Below are 17,661 nucleotides of genomic sequence, written 5' to 3'. Positions count from 1 at the left end.
AGCTTTATCGTCCATCTCTTGGATGCGTTACTTTTCAAAACACGTTCAATATTCATGCCTCTTTTACGCTCTTTGTTAATCAAAGTAGGTCAGTTGATGCTTGAATAGTGATGTGAACCAGATTTGCGTAATTAAATATTAGAGTGTGCTTAATTTCGAAGAACTCGCATCTTGGCGAATGTCTGGAGTGTTGTAGAATCTCTTGTAGATCAACTGATCCTAAAGGACAAGGTATGACATTATGTGACAGAATTTAGCGGAATATAGTATAACTCAACTTTTCTTTCTATTGAGGACATGATCCATACACAACAAAATATTGAGAATTGACATCTTGAACCATTATTACAGAACAACTCACACAGCATGTCTTCAAGATTTGCATGAAATAAAGCAATATATTTATATTAACCCGAGTCTATTATATACCTTATCGAAACCCTTTAAAAATGTATCATCACTTTAATGAAGATCAGATCGGCGCCAGCACTCTCGTAAATCCGATTAATTTTTACGATTTGATTGGAAATTTTTCATTACACGGGCTTGAAAAATCTTAAAATATGCCCCCGTGCTCCCAAGTCCGCTATCGCACTGGAGAAATGTCGTAAATTGGCTGATGAAAAATTCACCCTCCGACACAACAGCCATAAACAGCCAATGAGTGCCATTTGTTAATCGGTTGTTAAGTCGCGACAGAAGCTCCTGAGCCATTGGAGTTGGGCTGAAAAGTGAAATAAATTAAAGGCAAGAACCAACACGGAAAGAAATGCTTTCGTCGCCATTTCGCCAAGCGCCTACAAATTAGGTAGTTCGCTTTATGATTCGCGCTAATGTGAGGCAAGCCTCGGAAGCCTCGGATTGGAGTTTGGTGAAGGCTTTTGCAAAAAATGTTCTGAATTAATAACAAGCAAAGCTTCCCCGTCGGACTACCTCCCAATCTTTACGGCCACAAATCTCGGGAACGTTTGTTGTTTGTTTATTTGATCAACCCTTTCCGATCGTGGTGTCGTTTACGGACTGTTTCGAAGCGCAGGGAGGGAAAGGATTTTAATCGGGTACAGCATTCCGCCTCAATGTTTAATTTTTGTTTGTCGATTCTTTCCGCACTGCACGATTCCTGCTCGACCCACTCACCCCTGTCCTTCCAAAACGAACATCAATTTTGTTTGATTTCGCCTAATATCGTCAGTTCGACACATGGGCCGGGCTGGTCGCGCGAAGGCTCCAACATTAATTGGTGACGCCCCGTTCCGAAATCGATCCTAATCAGCACACAATTAGCATATTTTTGCGATTTGTTTCATTTTATTGCTAACGCAGAGCGAGCCTTATTTGCAGCGCTTTGCGGTGCTGCTTCTTGAACTCGTCGCTACACGCCCTCCCGCACGAATCGGAAAGCATTCGCAAGAATGTATCCTGAGCTGCGTGCCTTTAAGGAACCTTGAGCCCCGTGAGCACCGATTGTGGATTGATTTACTTTTCTTTTCCTTTTTGGCCTGGCTTTTTTTTCTGGTGAATTTTTTGAAACTTTCAAACCCAAAAATGCTTGCACCGAACTGTTGTTCATCGAGCGCAAGCGAAACCGAAACGGAATGCAAATTTACACAGCCAATAACCAGCGCTGAAGTTGAAGCGCACCGATCGTTGGATCGTTTGTGTGGGGTTTTTGGGCTTCAGGGCAGGTTTTTTCACCATTCTCCGCCCGGGTCCCTGTGGACCAAGAAGGGAAAGACTTTTTTGTCTTGGCTTGAGGATCATGCAGTTGCAGGCTGGTAAAACCGGAATAATTAAACTCTACGAAGCGAAGGAACCGGTGTGTGTGTGTATGTGTGAAGGAACCTAGAGCCTTCGAAGGTCGTTTGCTGATCTCGATCGTGGCAAATCGGAACTGTTGTGGAACTAGTGCTGTGCTCCGTTTTGTTCTCGCAGGTCGTTGTCGGTCTATCACGACTAAACACAGCCACGACGTGACGAAGCGATCGATGTCATGCGATACCTCTCTAACTTCACCAATCTACATAAAGAGAGCGCATGAAAGAGAGAGGACGGGTGACATAAAAAGAACGGAAGCCTATCAGAGGTAGTAGTAGCGGCAGTAGAGCGAGTCAACTTTCAACGGGAGTTGTTAACGATCGAGTGGTCGAAATTGCCGATAAATCTGCGTTTAATGACTTATTAAGGATGCAATTGCTGTTGGTTTGTGCGTACAATCGTGGCTGAGGATAGCGTATAGAGAGGCAGAAGCCGCATCTTCATCACCATCGCATGTCCGTGACATTGGAGCGAGCGGGCGAGACATCCCACGATGCGCGCCCGTTGGTCGCACTTGAGAAGCTTCCATATATGGGGGAGACCCGCGCAGAGTAGGAAGTCTGAATGTCTGGAGGTCAAAATTTTGGACGGTTACGCTGGCAGCCAAGAGGTGTTCGGATAGTTGAAAGACCTTTTTGTCATTGACATTGGTACAAGCTGTTGGCGCCTTCGGACCTCCATTGCGGTAGCATATAATCAACGCGGTCCTCTCAGGTGAGCTGGAGTGAGTACCACTCAGCACACCAATAGGTCAACACCATGGTAACGATCGTAAAGATACGTTCGTTGATCTCTATCTCTCTCCGGATGCCCTTCCACGCAACAGCCCTTTGCCTTTGACAGTAAAAATCCCGGTTTCCGCAAATGCCTTCAGTTTTTCATTTTGTTCCTGCTTGTTTTTTGCAAAAAATAGTCTACATATTTTGCGTTGGCCACCGTACCATCGCGGGTCTATGTTAATCGTCACCTTCAAGGTAAGGCAGCAACAACAACAACGCCACACAGCGTACACTATTCCACGAAACCGGGAGAGGATGGAATAATTTATTTATTGACGCCCCGACGCACCCTGTACGCACCCTAGCTAAGGTCCAGGGCACGGAGTGCTGAGGTTTTGGTTTCGATTTGTCTCTGGACGTACCCCGTGCCACGACCTACGCACTAAATGGCGTGCGAGCGCGATCCAGTTCGGTAAGCCCACACTTGCCCACTTTGCGGATACGTTTGTTTGCATTCTTTGCTCCCCCGGCACACGACGGATCGTTCTTACGCACACGCGATGACTTCATACTTCCGTAGCCGGCTTCTACGCTGACCTTTCTGGAACTAGTCAATAGATTGGACGTGTGTGTGTGTGCTCTCTTCTTACCGCTGCGAGCGAATGGCCTAGTTCTCCGCTGCAACCAAAGCTCCCAGCAGTAACGCGCCCAAACGGACCTAACGGACACATCTGGGATGGTATCGACCAGACCGAAAAAGAAGGCCGCCTTACTAACTTCCTAGCACTACTCCATGTGGCTAGTTTTGTACCGCAAAAGCGCTTTATTTAACCCACCAACGTAAGTCGCCGACTGACAGTACGTGCGAGTAGGTGGAACAAAACGTCGCTAAAATGGCACTGCATAATGACGGCGGCCGGGTGGCGCGTGCGCGCATGCAAAACGTGGCAATAAATTCATGATCACTTCCGCCCTCCCAAAATGTGCGTGTGTGTGCGTCTAGTTGGAAGGTAATGGAATTTCGTAAGGGGAAAATTGAGAAGTTTGGAATGCACGCTTTTCCACACGACACTTTAAGTGGCGTTCAAGTTATAAGTGATTGTCGATTTTCAATAAAATTAGTCCTAATTTAAAGGGAAGTGCCTAATTGGTTCAAGGCTTCATTGGAAGATCGATGCAAGATCAAAAGTACCAATAATGATCGTCATTTGACAGGCCAGATCGCTCTCTAATTGGTACAAAATACTTATATATACCATCTCAAGCAGCGAAAGCGCTACTTCGCAAAGCGCCTCTCAGGTCAAGGAGCACGCAATTTGATCAAATTTTGCCACTTCTCAACCGGACAACCCATCCCAAACGGTGCGCGCTAATGACTCAAGAGTTGTCAGAGCAATTGGCAAGCGCAAAAATATTCCAACCTCGTCAATGTTGTCACAAAACTAAATCTCAAACATCCGGACGGTACAGTAAACACAGCGGCTGCGATACCATCATTGCCACTGGGCAGAAACTCTATTCCCCCCTTGGTTTTTTGCACCCGCATCGACTCCATGCTGGCGAAGACCCTGAGCTCCGTAAGCGGCTCCGTGAGCTCATTGAGCAAATCCTTAAAAGGCACGCCGAAGGCAACCTCCTTTTCGAGGGATGGTGGAAGTACCTCAGCGGGCTGAGCGTAGATTTTTCTCGCAACACACATCTTGTTTTGCTGCTGCTGCCTGTTGTCTGGCAGAATGGGGCCTTGTTGGTGAAGAAGCAATGCCAGCCGTGGTAGTACATCTCTTCCTAGAGGATTCCCTGCAGAGGGCAATGATACCTTCGACAGGAGATAATTCTTCCACCTCCCAGCACGACGTGCAGTTACCGATTCGTGTGACCTTCGCAAACGCGTAGGGCAGATGTGTTCAGCAAGATTGCAACAAAAACCACGGGGTACAAACAACGAATCAAGGTCACTGGGGTTGATGAATGGTCCGGAAATGCGTCGTATCTGCGGAAGAAAACCACCAGCATGAGCTACCCCTTGTAACGGATGAGTTTTATCTTTATTATTTTTAATTCTTTTTGATTATAGACATTGACCTGTGCGCGCGATAGCGGACGTTTGCGTTCGTTGGATCTGAGCCCAATCGGTAGAGGAATTATCAGGCGGTAAGTGGTGGTTCCGTACTGGGAAGAACTATCCGGGAAAAAATGCCTCATGTACGGTTAATTAGTCACCGAGGCGCAGCGCAATGAGCAACAGAGGCTGCGCTGAAGCTTCATAAAATTGGTCATTAATCATTAACCATAGGGTTTTTTAGGGACCGAGCGATCTAGATTGTACATTGTAGTTGATGAAGAGACAAGATTCGTTGTTGGATTTGATGTATAGCTGATGCCTGCGTAGAATTGTAGTGTAATTAGTGCGCATAGAACTTGTCCTCTTTGTAGTTTTTGTATTGTATTTTGAAGCAATTTTCAGATTATTTGACTGTTTTATAAAATCTACTTAAATTAACGGATCAATCAATACAAATTACAACTTCCAAGACTGCAATTTCCAGCAAGAATATGTCCACCTGTATTAAGCATGCTTCATTAGAGTAGTCGAGGATACTAACATTGTTCATTTCATAGATTTATAGCAGTTCGAAAGGGCTAGAAATGCTCCTGTCTCTTCACTGAGCATTTTACACAGTATAATTGATCGTCCATTTGAATATGCGCATCCTTAGCCTAATCATAACCTCACACAGTTCGATCATGATTTGATGTACTTAGTACATGCGCTCACTAAGCACGAGCCGTCATCGTGTCTCCTTCACCTTAATAGCAACCTAAAGTGTAAGTAATTACAACAAAAATCGATTCATTGGCATTTATAACACGCTCCATCACACCAACGGAACTCTTCATAAAGCGTTCACTTAGCACAGGTGCATATGCATGAAAGGGTTTCCCTCTCTCTCTCTGATCAGCTCCTTCTTCTGCTCCTCTGATTCAACATCATCAACACATGATCATCACCATCATCTCCTTTTGTTTCTTTCATCAGTCCATTTGTTGTTCTTTCCATCTCGTTTTTTTTAAATAGCCACCCTTCCACATTTGTTGCCTAATTTCGATTGGTAAGCAGTGTAAGAGCCTAGCAGTAGTGTCTTCCCTCCATCCGATAGTTCGACTATATAGTCGCGCTAGAAGCAAACGCTAGCCACCATGATCGTCGGTTGCAGCACTCCCAGTCCGGTGCGGTAGTCTTGTCTCCGTGGGGCAGACAGGCAGGCAGACAGGCAGGCAGAAAAGGCACACAGACCATAGGCAAGATGACGGAAGTCGAGTCGTCAACCGTCGTAGCCGGCGCTTCGCCCGGACCACGTGTCTCGTTCAATAGGGATGTGCACGTGAAACGTATCGGTTAGTGTGGAAAACAGTCTCTCTTCCTTGTTTTTACACCAGTGTGTCTCCTTCTCATACACCCAGAGGGTGTTTGTAATGTGCTCCCTGTGACAATCCCAGTGGTTTGTTTTCGCTCTACCAACCCAACACCCTTTCCTCCCTTTCTCACCCATTCTTTCACACACTATTCATTGTTTTTTTTTTTGCACTAAAACTTGCGCTTGTCGTGTCGTGCTGTGTTTGCGCGTTTGCGGGGTTTGAAAAGCATAAAACACCCTCCCATCACCCTGTTTATTAACCTGAAAGCAAATGACATCCGCTACACCGATTCTCGAACTCTGCTTGAATCGTCATACCACTGCACACGGTACTAATTTGCACAGGCACTCTTGCGCGCGCGCGCGCGCCATTTGCTGCACCCGATTTGCTGCAACTCTAACTCCGGCGGCCGTTTGTGTCTCCCGTCGTCCCGTAACCAAACACGATAACACACTTAATAAACTTACACCAAACCGAGCGGCAGCCACACCCGGCAGGCTTGGGCGTTTTGCAAGCGTCTGACTAGTGGAGCAAAGTCTGGCAATGGTACAAAGTAGAGCGACCTGTCGTCGCAAATGCCCACGATGAAAGGTGGATGAGTCTCTTGCTTCCTTGTTAGATACGCTGTCGGGCCGATGTCGATGGCGCTGCTGTGGCGACAAATGGCGATAAACTTTCGTGGGATTCACCTAGAAATTGGCACGTTTCAACAACACCTACGATCGGTTGGGTACAGCAAGCAGCAAGTGAAGTGAAGAACTTGGCAGTGTTTGAAGAAGTGAGAAGAATGTGGGCGTTTCTGGTTGGGTTCTGAAGTGGCGAACTGCTTGGCATTGTCTAGAGCGATGTTCTAATTCAAGCTTGAAGCTTATCTTATGGGTCAAGCAGAGAGAATAGAGAGCAAAGCTCAGAAGTTGTTCAACTCATTGACTTAAAAATAGCTTGAGGTCCGACAAGACACGAAAGAGATCCATCATAAGAAGTCTGTAACGTCAATTTCATGTTGAAATTAGTATTTATAATTAAATGGACGTTAATAGCTAGCTCAGACTGTTCAATTTTAATTAACATTCAACCTCAAACGACCCGCCTTAGTGTAGGCGTCTGCATTGGCCCAGTTACTCAAGGGTCCGCGACAGGGTACACTGTCTGTGACAAAGAAACTCGCATCACACAAAGGCATTACGCAGAAGAAAAGAACAGAATGTGCAAATATCCCCGATGTGGTTTAATTGCTTTCATCAAATAAAGGCGTAAAGGTGCACAGGTGTGCGGCTGTATATGCATAAATTATTCCAAAATGAGGGCAAAAGCTCGGAAGCGACCCGAGGGCGTACGCTTTTCCAAAAGCGGATAGAAGCGCCTACTCAGTCGGGTCGATCGGTCCCGCTTTCCAAGCGGGTGAAGAGGTCTTTTTGCACAGCGTGGTTGACACGCTGTGCTGGGATAATTAAATTATCTCCGTCTGTTAGGAAAGAGTTCCAAACACTCACTGTTCGTTGTCACTCACATTCGACCTTTTGGCGGTGTTTCGGGACGGCAGGTTCGTGGCGGGTTAAAACAAACAGCTTCATTCACGTCACCAAATAGCACGCTGGTGGGACAAGTTGTCTTCGAGGAAAGCCCTACTACGCGTCCCGTTGACGTCCATCCAACGACACTCATCGTTCAGGTCCACCACGCAACAACGCAGCTGTTTGTTTGGAACCGTTTGCGACCAATTGCGTTGGCTGGCTGTACAGGCTGGCGTGTTTGTACGCTATCGCAGGAAGTTTGCCTGACCCGAACGACTGAAAACGACAGATCAACGCCGGCGCAACGGCTTCCCGCCAAAAGCATTCCAAACAACCGCAAGGCGCACAGGCGACGAACCTCACGGTACTTACTCATCTGGAAATATTGTAATAAGCAATTTGCGTTCGCTGGCTGACGTTTTGTTGGGGGCCCAATGGGTTCCGACTTGTGCCCACTTGCGCCAGGGCGTAGTGCATTATCGAGGATTCCCTTTTTGCGATTCCCTCCCCATGAGCGCGTCGCGTTTGTCACAGGCGAGGCGTGCGTACTACTGGTGAGGTGGTAGAATGGCTTGCTCCTGCAGGTGGCTCCCAAGAAGGATCGATTGTGCGTTTTGCAACAAAGTTGCAATCAGTGCCGCACCGATTCCATTTATTCCTGTCAGCTGCAAATTACACGCTACCGCAGCAGCCCAGCCGCGGTGCCGCTGTTGCGTATCGCGCTAGATTTAAAGCGTGCCGCGACAGGGGAACATCTTCTCCCGGGGCCGGGACCCTACTCAAATGGAATACGGGGGATAACGTTGGCTAGGCACCTAGGCCGTAAGGTCGTTTCGTTTTATTTTAGCTTCTTCCCATTCACTGTCGGATGCGTTTATCTGCCACAATCAGATGCAGCCTATACGGACGTACAGTGGACAGTGGACGAGGAAAATCGCAAATGGAGAAGAAAAGAGCATTCTTCTTTTTCAATGTATCACACTGGTTTTGTAGCATTTATTTAAATATTTGTTGCTTATGTTACACTGTAAGAAGCTTTTTGATTCTTTTTTGTTATTTACTTATTTTTGAATAGTTTGTGTTTTTTATATACATTATCATGTGTTTTTGTCTTGTTGAGCAAGTTACTTCATGCTTGTTATGTTATTTTTTTAAATTGGTTTGATGTGTGTTTTGCTAGGTCACATTTATTTGTGTAATTATTATGTAGTTTGCTTGTTTGTAATGTTTTGATCATTATTATATATTTTATTTTGCCATTTTTGTTATGTTTTAGTTGTTTTTTGTTTCTATTTTGTACTCAAACACCGCTTTAAAAAAGGTTTTATGTCGTTTTTTGTTTCTTTAACATGTTTTAGCTTTTATGTAAAGACTATTAGCAAACGCGATAATGAATTTGCTTAAAATGGAAACTAGTACAAGGCCAGCATCGCACGCAAAAGCACCACACATCTGCAAACGAAACGGTGCTACCTAATCGCACCATTTAAACGGTAGCACCGTTCAAATGATTCGTCCGCGGCCTCTCGGGTCGGTTAAATGCTCGTAATAAAAACTTTGCAGCAATCACTTTACTCATTTGCCCGTGTGTAAGCGCGAAAACGGTAGGGTCAAGCAAAAAGGGTTCCTCGGGGGTTCCTTACCTAACGCTTCGCGAAGCAGGTCACACACACACACACTCACACGAGAAGATGACGTTGGTGAGCGATTGTTTGCCTTTCTTTTTGAAGTTTTTTTTTGTTGCTGTTGAGCATGGTGTGTGCCCTTTCCCCTTCAACGTGTGTATGTTTTTGTGAATCGTTTATTTATCCATGGTCAACTACACGATGTTTACAAATTTTGCCGTCCCATCGGTCGTAAATCAGCGTGGTGTGCGTGGTTCACTATTGTGCTGCACAGTGTGCAGGCGACATGCGTTAGCAGCTCGAGCAGTTCGATCGAGTTTGAACGCGAACGCGATAGAGCCTCCGGTTTACTAACGATCACCGAGCCACGGAAAGTGAATCGATGGCTTCGCACGCGAAAGACACCCTCGAGCTCGAGCACGATCGAGGGTGGCAAAGGGGGGAAAGCATTTGCATAATAGCAATGCTCTATGCTAGAACACTTGGTACTCCAAGCATCAAGACACACGGCAGCACGGCAGCGAGCTCTCCCGAAACCCTCTTGATGGGTTGTCGAGCTGAGTGTAATTTATTCCGCGGGCGCGCGGCACTTGCGCGTGAGTGTCCACCGTAGTGCGCATTTCGTTCGTTCCAACACAAAGGGGGGAGCTGAGAGTTGGTTAAGTTTTTCCCTTCTGTTGGTGAACCCTCTCGGTTAAGAAAAATCTCCTTTGCTCCGTGGAGTTGATTTATTTTTTCGTTTGCCTGCACGATCGCATTCCTGCGCGGTGCAAGTGCAATGCGCCCGGATTTACCAGTGAAAGGCACCTCGCAGCCACAGCAAGGGGCCCAACTCGGCAAGGTCGTCTGGTGAGCAGTAAGGGCGCTCTAGGAAGTGGCTACAGACAGGTCGGGTGTCATTCAAAAAGCGGTGCGAGCTCACAAATTCGTACGATCGTAATTAGCAGAACGAGAGATCCATCATAAACCGTTTCCGCGTTATTGCAGGGAATGGGCGGGTTAGCGGGCTTTTTTTATTGTTTGAGGCACATAGTAGCAGTCGCACATTTTTTTGCCTCGATCGTGCAAAGACATTAATGCTGATTAACGATATTATATTCCAATTTATGTAGCCAATCGAGCCAACGCGGGTGCCGCTGCAAGAGGGTAGATAGATCACTGCAGCTGATCGTGGATGATCGTACGCGATCGCATACAAAATGCGCCAATGATGATGTGGCAGATCTTTTTTTTATCATATTCATCCGTGACTGGTTGATTGCGATCAAAATGATTATTATTGCTGATGAATGTGATATTAAAATGTGTAACAGATGGTGCTACATCCTCAAGATGTGATTTTTATTACCCTTTTGTCTTGTTCTGCAAAGAAATGAGGCTATAATTAGAATAAAATTGAGGGATGATTATTAACAGTCTACTTTGTAGTTTTGTGAATGGTGTTTGGTCCTCATATCATAACTATTTAGCTGGATAATATAGCTGGATATTCGACAAATAATGTACTTAGAGGTCTACATACATTCTGGTGGTGATCGACACTCAAAGATTGGTAAGGTAAACTAGTAGTTTAAACTTTGTTGGTGTACTCAGACTTTTCCCAAACAATGGAGTGTTCTACTTGGTTGTGTTGTTGTCGCTTCTAGTGTTGTTGCTTTAACCGCTTATCGTAGTTTTGGTTGGTTTCCGTGTGTATCTGCCTTTCTCTATGTACTCTATTTTCCCCCCATTTTTCCCATAATACTCTACCTTCCCCAAGGCTCCTCTAACTCTAACACTGCCACAGCTATAGCGAACCGCTCCCTTTCTCTTGTTCCCCCGCTCATTGCAGGCCCTCGACACGAAGGTCCCCCACGCACCACCCTACCGAACGGTACCGTTCGCAAGGAGCACCCCGAGAACCTATCCCAGGAAGCGTTACGCCGTGAAGCGGAGTTCGTACTTGCGCAGGCCGATAAAATCGATCGCTCCAGCCAAGCCGCGGCCAAGCAGTACAGCCAGCCCGGCGAACCACTCGATGCGGCACGGTTCAATTCGCTGCCCTCGCGCTCCAAGTCACGCACGAAGAAGGTCACCCGGTCGGTGAGTGACGCCGCCTCTAAAAAGCCCTCCAAGAGCCTGTTGAGCCTGTTCAGCCGTAAGCCGGCGGCGGATGAGCAAAGCGCACCGCGGCCCCAAGCACCCTCGAGCGGCAGAAGCGGCACCCTTGGCCGGAGCAAAAGTGATGTTGGCCGGAACGGCGCCACACCAGTGAAGCAGCGCAAAGTGGTACCGCGCCGGGCGACGCAGGAACTCGGCGAGCTACGATCCACGGGCACGGTCACGCGAAAGCATGACCCACTGACGCCGATCATCGAGGCATCACCGCTCGAGTACACGCAACAGGTCGATCCGCTGACGGCACAGCTAGCACGGCGCGGTCGGGCCGTGTCCGAGGAGCCGAAACCATCGACCAGGCTCGCCGCACCGCCGAAACCGGGCGTTATGGAAACGATCACGCTGCTGCGCTCGTCCAACAGCACTGCCAAATCCCAGGACGCACTGCACAGCTCGCAGCTGCCGCCGGAGAAGCCTCACCTTACCAAGGGCGTCACGGTGGAGAACATCGTCAAGCGGTTGTCGAGCGAGCGGCACACCTCCCCTCCGCCATCGCAGATCGTGGGCGGTGGGTTTTCGTACACCCGCGGATCGGGCGAGCAGCCGATCGTGTACGCGCAGGTCGTCGCCAACGAGACGAACAAATCGAAACACACCGTCAAGCAGCAGCACTATCCCTCGACCGAAGAGGAAGACCCAGCCACCATGTGGACGGCGGGTGAGAGTAAGTTGAGACCGTCGGGAGGATTCCTGGACACGACGCAGCGTCCGAGTCCTCCGCTGCCGAAGTATCGGCTGGATGAGGCCGACCATTCGCCGCTCACGATCAATGGAATAAGGCGTAAGCTGCACACAAATAGCGACGAGGATGAAGGGCTCGGGATCGACTACGCCCGGCAGAAGCAGGCTCAGGAGCGTTATAAGTCGTCCGCTTACGTGCACACATCGAGCAGCACGACCCGTACATCGCCCAAGTCTTTCCTTACCAACTCGGACGAGGATCCACCGATCGCACCGAGTATCGTGCGGTTGACACCGACGGAGAAGAACTTCTCCAGCAGCTACAGCGTCCACTACCGTGGCCAGGCAGACGGGAAGGAACATCTGCCCGAGTTCCATGAGCTCAGTCAACGACGGGAGATTCTGGAGTCCCGTATACGATCGCGCATTGGATCGCGTGATCTGCTCGATCGGATGTCACCGGAGAGGACGGTACCGGTTCCGATTCAGCTAACATCTGGAGGACATCGAACGAGTAACAGTAGCAGTACGACCAAGTACCGTACGACCACCGAACGTCGCTCGGTGGATCGGGTACTGGATCGACATGAGTCACCGGTGCGCAGGAGTACGCTCTCGCCGACTCCAACATACCGAGAAGCATCGCAGGAGCGTGGTGCAGTGCCACGAAGAAATTCCCGTGGATATGTGGAGACATTCGTGACGAAAACGGTTGTCAATCGGGATGGTAAACCCGTGTCGGAGGAGTACGTGGAGCGGTACAAGTATCCGGGCGAGAGTGTGGAAGCCGTAACAAGCTCCAGGACGGTGTACGATCGTGAAGGATCGGCAGGACGTACGGAGGTTCAACGATACAATCGTTACGTTCCGGAGCAACAGGGTGGAACAAGCAGCTACACCACGCGTCACACGGTCGACAAGGGAGATTCGGGCATTGAGAACGATTTCCGCAAGGATTCGTTCAATCATGAGTTTATCTCGGGGTAAGTAACGGAATGTTCACTGGAGCTCATGTCCGAAGTTCGATTGAATGTTGAATGTTCTCCTACCAGGACAAAGTTTACGCTGACGGAGAACGTACGCGCTTGTGAGGACTTCCTGCGCATGGAGCGAACGCACACGAACAGCTGCATGAGGAAGCCGAGGAAAGCGCACGTCTACCGGGAACGGAGCATCGATGATGGATCGCGGTACGATCCACGTTTGGATGAGATATCGGCTAGTCGCAGCTACACCCGAGACAGCACGCTCAAGTCTTCGCTGAAGGCTGACAAGAAAGCTGGAGGACTCGCAAAGGTATGTTCGAGTGCGGAGTCCTCTATTCGGCGGTGCTTCAATGAGTGTTTCCCTTATTTTAGGTAAAGCAGTTCGTCAGCTCCACCCGCAAGAAATTGGTCCGCATGGGTACGGATACATCGGAGAAGCGAGATCACTCCCGCGTCGGCAGTCTTCGCTCGGACAGTGCAGATGGATCGCGTGTCCCAGACATTGCCACGCGGCGTCGACTCTCCACACCGAAATCGAGCCCTTCGTCGGCGAAGCGATCGCTTTCCTTCAAGAGCTCCAAACTGTCCAGCACTACGCCGGCAGAGGGTCAGAAGCAGTCGTCTTCGCGCTCGGAATGGTTCAAATCGTTCGATCGGTTGTCAAGGAAAAAGTCCAGCTCGAAACCGAACCTCACCGTGGATACGAAATCGCCTCCACCGCCACCGAAGCAGGCCAAGAGTTTGCGCTTCTTCGGCGATACCGATACGGAGTATGGCGATCAGAACGCCACCTCGTACAGATCGGCACGGTAAGAGGGTTGTTACAAGGAGTCTTGTTGTGGAATATTCTGCGGGTCTAATCTTCCCTCTTTCTTATCAGGAGTAATCTCTCGAAAACGGAAAAGAAATATCGCAGTGCGTACGATCTGGACACAGCCCCAAAGGTGCGCGATACAGCTCGCAATCGATCGTCCTCGTTACACAACCTGGACGAGGAGGATGAGCTGAGCCTACGGGTAAGTGTATTACGTGTATGCCACCATTATAAATGATCGTTCTAACCGATTCGTCTTCTCCCCAGGGCAAAGACTATCGCTCGGAGGAACATTCCAGTACATTCTACCGGGCGAGATCGCCATCACCGTCGGACTATCGGCCGGAGCGAACTGGCACACCTCGGGACTACACGCCGGAACGTGTGACCAGGAAGGCGTACCACCATCACCATCGATCGAGGGAAAACAATATCGATCTGGTAGATGGAGAACGGTCGCAAACACCGGTCCATCAACGGCCGGGGAGTCGTAGTCGCAGCGAGCACAAGAAACCACCGTCAGGGCCACAGAAACCGGCCCGGACCTTTGAGCGTCGGGATAGCTTAAACAGGTAAGCTTTGTTAGTGTGTTGAGAGATAAAAAGAGAGCTTTACTTACATCGTGTTTTGGGTCATCTTCCAGGGACATTGATCGCATTCTGGACAGTTCCGGGACGGAAGGTGAATCTAGTCAGCAAAGCCAGCGCAGTGTCGTGTTTCTGCATGCAACAACCGGTAAGCACAGAAATGAGTAGGAATCCCCAGAGGGCCTATTTGACTCATTGGAGAACACTTTCTTCCTATTCCAGTTGGCGATATACCGCATCCACAGATTGCGAATGCTCGTCGTCGGGCGTACTCGCGCGAATCACTCAACCACTCGGTCGCCTCCTCCAAGAAGGTCCAGCCGATGACACGCACCGTGTCTCGTTCGATATCGGTCCTGGCACCCTGGAAGCCGAAGAACATTCGCGAAGGATACGAAATCGATTACCACAAAGATCAGCACCAGGCGAAACCGATCTCAACCTTGCCTCGGTCCGGTGCCACCAGCCGCCAGTCGACAGTCGGCAGCCAATCCACGCTCAGTCGGCAGCCCAAGCAACGCAACACACCATCGGCCCGTGATGACCCAGACTCGGACAAAAGCTCTTCGTTTGAGCAATCGCGACGCCACAGCGCTGACCAGCAGCAGCAACGACGCGCAAGCGGATCACGCGAAACGGGCGGATTAGCCACACCGTACGCTTCGACCACGCTGCCCAGCTCGCGCCGTGTGAAGGACTCGATCGCACAGTATCCTTCCCGTACGGCGGGCAGTGGCTCTACGCTTAAATATCGCCGATGAAAAAAACATTACCGTTAACACGTGCAGTAGCTACTGCTGCGGAAAAGCAAACGACGCGGTTAACACTAATTAATTAAATGTAGCATGTAAGCATTCACGTTCAACAGCACGCTGTATTTCGATTTGCAAATGATTCAAACTGCCATGCTACCGGCGTGATTTTCCACGATGCCAACTTTTTGGGGGAAGGGTGCAAAACTGCAAAAACTGCAATTCCAATCAGACTTTACATTTTATTTTAATAATTTTGTCACTCCCCCTTCCTCTTTTTTTAACAAAACTGAAACCAAGTTTAACCAAGTGTTTGTATCGCGCACACTTACTGACTGACGACGAAAACGACGAACCCCGTAAAATGATTGTTCTTGCATTGTGTGTGTTGTAATATGCGTGTCGTTCAGGACCCTAATAAGCTAATAATAAAAGAAATATTGAAGTAGCAAAATGTGATGCAGTTCGTTTTACAATGCCATGTAATGAAAGAAAACATTTTAGTATTCGTTTTAGTAGTCCCCTATTTTCTTGATGTTTTGTATCCTCCATATATTGTAACGGTCATTTCAAATTTTATTGTTCGAATGTATGTTCGAAGTTTTCGAAGAAGGCAGAAATGACGTTTCCAATGTAAACAAACCAATCATTTGTTGTTGTCTTGGCGGTGAGTATCGTTCAAACTCGGTTTCAGCTAATTTTTCTTAATTTTGTACATAAACCTTAACTATATTCTTCTTAAATGACAGTATTTCATGATATATGGATTCATAACTGTTGCCATCGTGTCCTGAGATTAGAATTTGCGAAGCTCAACCCAGCATCCAGGATCAGTAATGTCGAAAACAATAGACTTTACCCGCATAAGTATGGATTCTCCCGAGAACACGGCACCGGCTTCGGTGGATATCTACGCCGTGTTAAGCATTTTGCTGGTGGCAATCATGTGGGGCGCTACCAATCCTTTCATCAAACGGGGTAGCATCGGTTATAACGAGCTAAAGGCAGACAGCAAACTGGGCCAACTTTGGTTGGAAGTACGATTTCTTATCACTCGTTGGCAGGTAAGTCGTATCATTGGTTCGTTTCATTTCCTAAATTAAATATTGTATTTTAAAATGCATTTTACAGTACCTGCTTCCATTGGTGATCAATCAGTTGGGGAGTATCGTGTACGTATTAACCCTGCAACGGACGGAACTGTCGCTCACCGTTCCAATGGCGAACTCGTTAACGTTCGTTTTCACTGCCATCACCGCTCGACTGCTGGGCGAACGACAATCGGGCTGGAGTAAGTAGCAAGCATCTTTTAATTATAGTTAACAAACTTACTGATTACGGCGATAATGCTTGTATACTATTGATAACGCATTACATGTTGTCTTCTTTTAGAAATTTACTGTGGAATGACTCTAGTCATACTAGGGACCGTAATCTGTGGACTTGATAAAATGTTGTGATACGCTTGTTTAAGTATTGTTGAAATATAATTTAAAGCTAACAATCATATTCCATTTATTGCAAATATCACGATAAAAGATAGATTACGATGTGCCTTGCATATGTACATCTCTTTAAGTTTCCCATGGCACTCTAATCATTTCTCCATTATCTAGATCACATTCTAAAGATAATTACATTTTTTACCACCCTAAAGTTCTTGTAACTATTTACTATGTACTATTTACAACACAGAATTTTTTTACAGGACTCTAGTGCAACCCGCTTGAATCACGTTCCTGTAGATAAACAATTGTATTAGTAATAGTATCCGAAAAATATTTGCATATTGTGAAATGCGACACAATATTTAAATTCAAGAATGAAAAGGGTCAGGCAATATAGAGAAGCGTATGCAAATCATTCTATCAGTACCATCCCACTATCCCTCGTTCTTGCTAGCCTTCAATGTGTACAACAGACAACAGGAACACATCATGCGCCTAATGCAGTTATTATTTGTACTACTATTGCAATGATGCTACTGGGAGGAGAATAAATTAAACTTTACCCTGACCCAATTATGCTGCCGACGACCCAGTTCGTTGCCTCACTTTTCCCCACGATCTGCTCGATCGGTGATGCAATAATTCTATGCAAACCGAGGGTGTCCGAGGGTTTAGCTCTTCCCGTCCCGCTACGTTTTTGTTTTAATTGCTTTCCGGAAAGCAAAACTAGGAACCTGAACCTCAACTAACCACAACCGATGCCAACCCGATTTGTGGGGGGGCGGAACCGATACGGAACTATGCATGGTCGTGTGCATGCCAACTCCTCTCGAACTGCATCGATCAAAGGGGCAAAAGTTTTTAGCCGATTTAGAACGTTTCGTTCTTTGCTTTTTCCAGCGCACTTCCACCAGAACACATTACTCTAGAAATCAGAGACGAGTGAGGAGAAGGGCCTAGAAAAACTATTCATTGCCAGTCGCCATCGCCGTTTTTGGCAGCGGACAAATTCGTTTTTTTTTATCTTTTCTCCTTCGTTTTGCAAAGCACCCTTCCCTTGCTCGCTCGTGCACACATTCGAACGTCGTGAAAGTGGTCATGAATAAGAAATGCACAATTGTGGGACTGCGAGAGCGAAGGGCGTGC

At 47.7% G+C, this 17,661-nt stretch overlaps 2 protein-coding genes across 2 annotated transcripts in view; both read left to right on the top strand.

Moving 5' to 3' along the window:
• The window catches only part of LOC120901384, a 32,973-nt gene extending 17,689 nt beyond the window's left edge, over positions 1-15,284 (top strand). Inside the window, exons 3-11 of the mRNA XM_040309292.1 lie at positions 4,609-4,685; positions 5,611-5,930; positions 10,922-12,911; positions 12,981-13,224; positions 13,287-13,723; positions 13,795-13,930; positions 13,996-14,300; positions 14,372-14,463; positions 14,538-15,284. Of these exons, the coding sequence (XP_040165226.1) occupies positions 5,840-5,930; positions 10,922-12,911; positions 12,981-13,224; positions 13,287-13,723; positions 13,795-13,930; positions 13,996-14,300; positions 14,372-14,463; positions 14,538-15,076 (3,834 nt within the window). The 5' untranslated portion in view covers positions 4,609-4,685; positions 5,611-5,839 and the 3' untranslated portion in view covers positions 15,077-15,284. The remainder of the gene's footprint in view (positions 1-4,608; positions 4,686-5,610; positions 5,931-10,921; positions 12,912-12,980; positions 13,225-13,286; positions 13,724-13,794; positions 13,931-13,995; positions 14,301-14,371; positions 14,464-14,537) is intronic.
• A 461-nt stretch (positions 15,285-15,745) lies between these two features.
• Positions 15,746-16,571, top strand: LOC120899718 (transmembrane protein 234 homolog). The gene is made up of 3 exons (XM_040305867.1): positions 15,746-16,131; positions 16,199-16,358; positions 16,460-16,571. The coding sequence occupies exons 1-3, from the start codon at positions 15,904-15,906 to the stop codon at positions 16,525-16,527; spliced, it is 456 nt and encodes a 151-aa protein (XP_040161801.1). The 5' UTR covers positions 15,746-15,903; the 3' UTR covers positions 16,528-16,571.
• Positions 16,572-17,661: the final 1,090 nt, after the last annotated feature.

Source organism: Anopheles arabiensis, chromosome 3, assembly GCF_016920715.1.
Source record: "Anopheles arabiensis isolate DONGOLA chromosome 3, AaraD3, whole genome shotgun sequence".
Taxonomy (NCBI): domain Eukaryota; kingdom Metazoa; phylum Arthropoda; class Insecta; order Diptera; family Culicidae; genus Anopheles; species Anopheles arabiensis.
The sequence above is the reverse complement of the archived record's forward strand: the minus strand, read 5'-3'. Positions and strand labels throughout refer to the sequence as shown.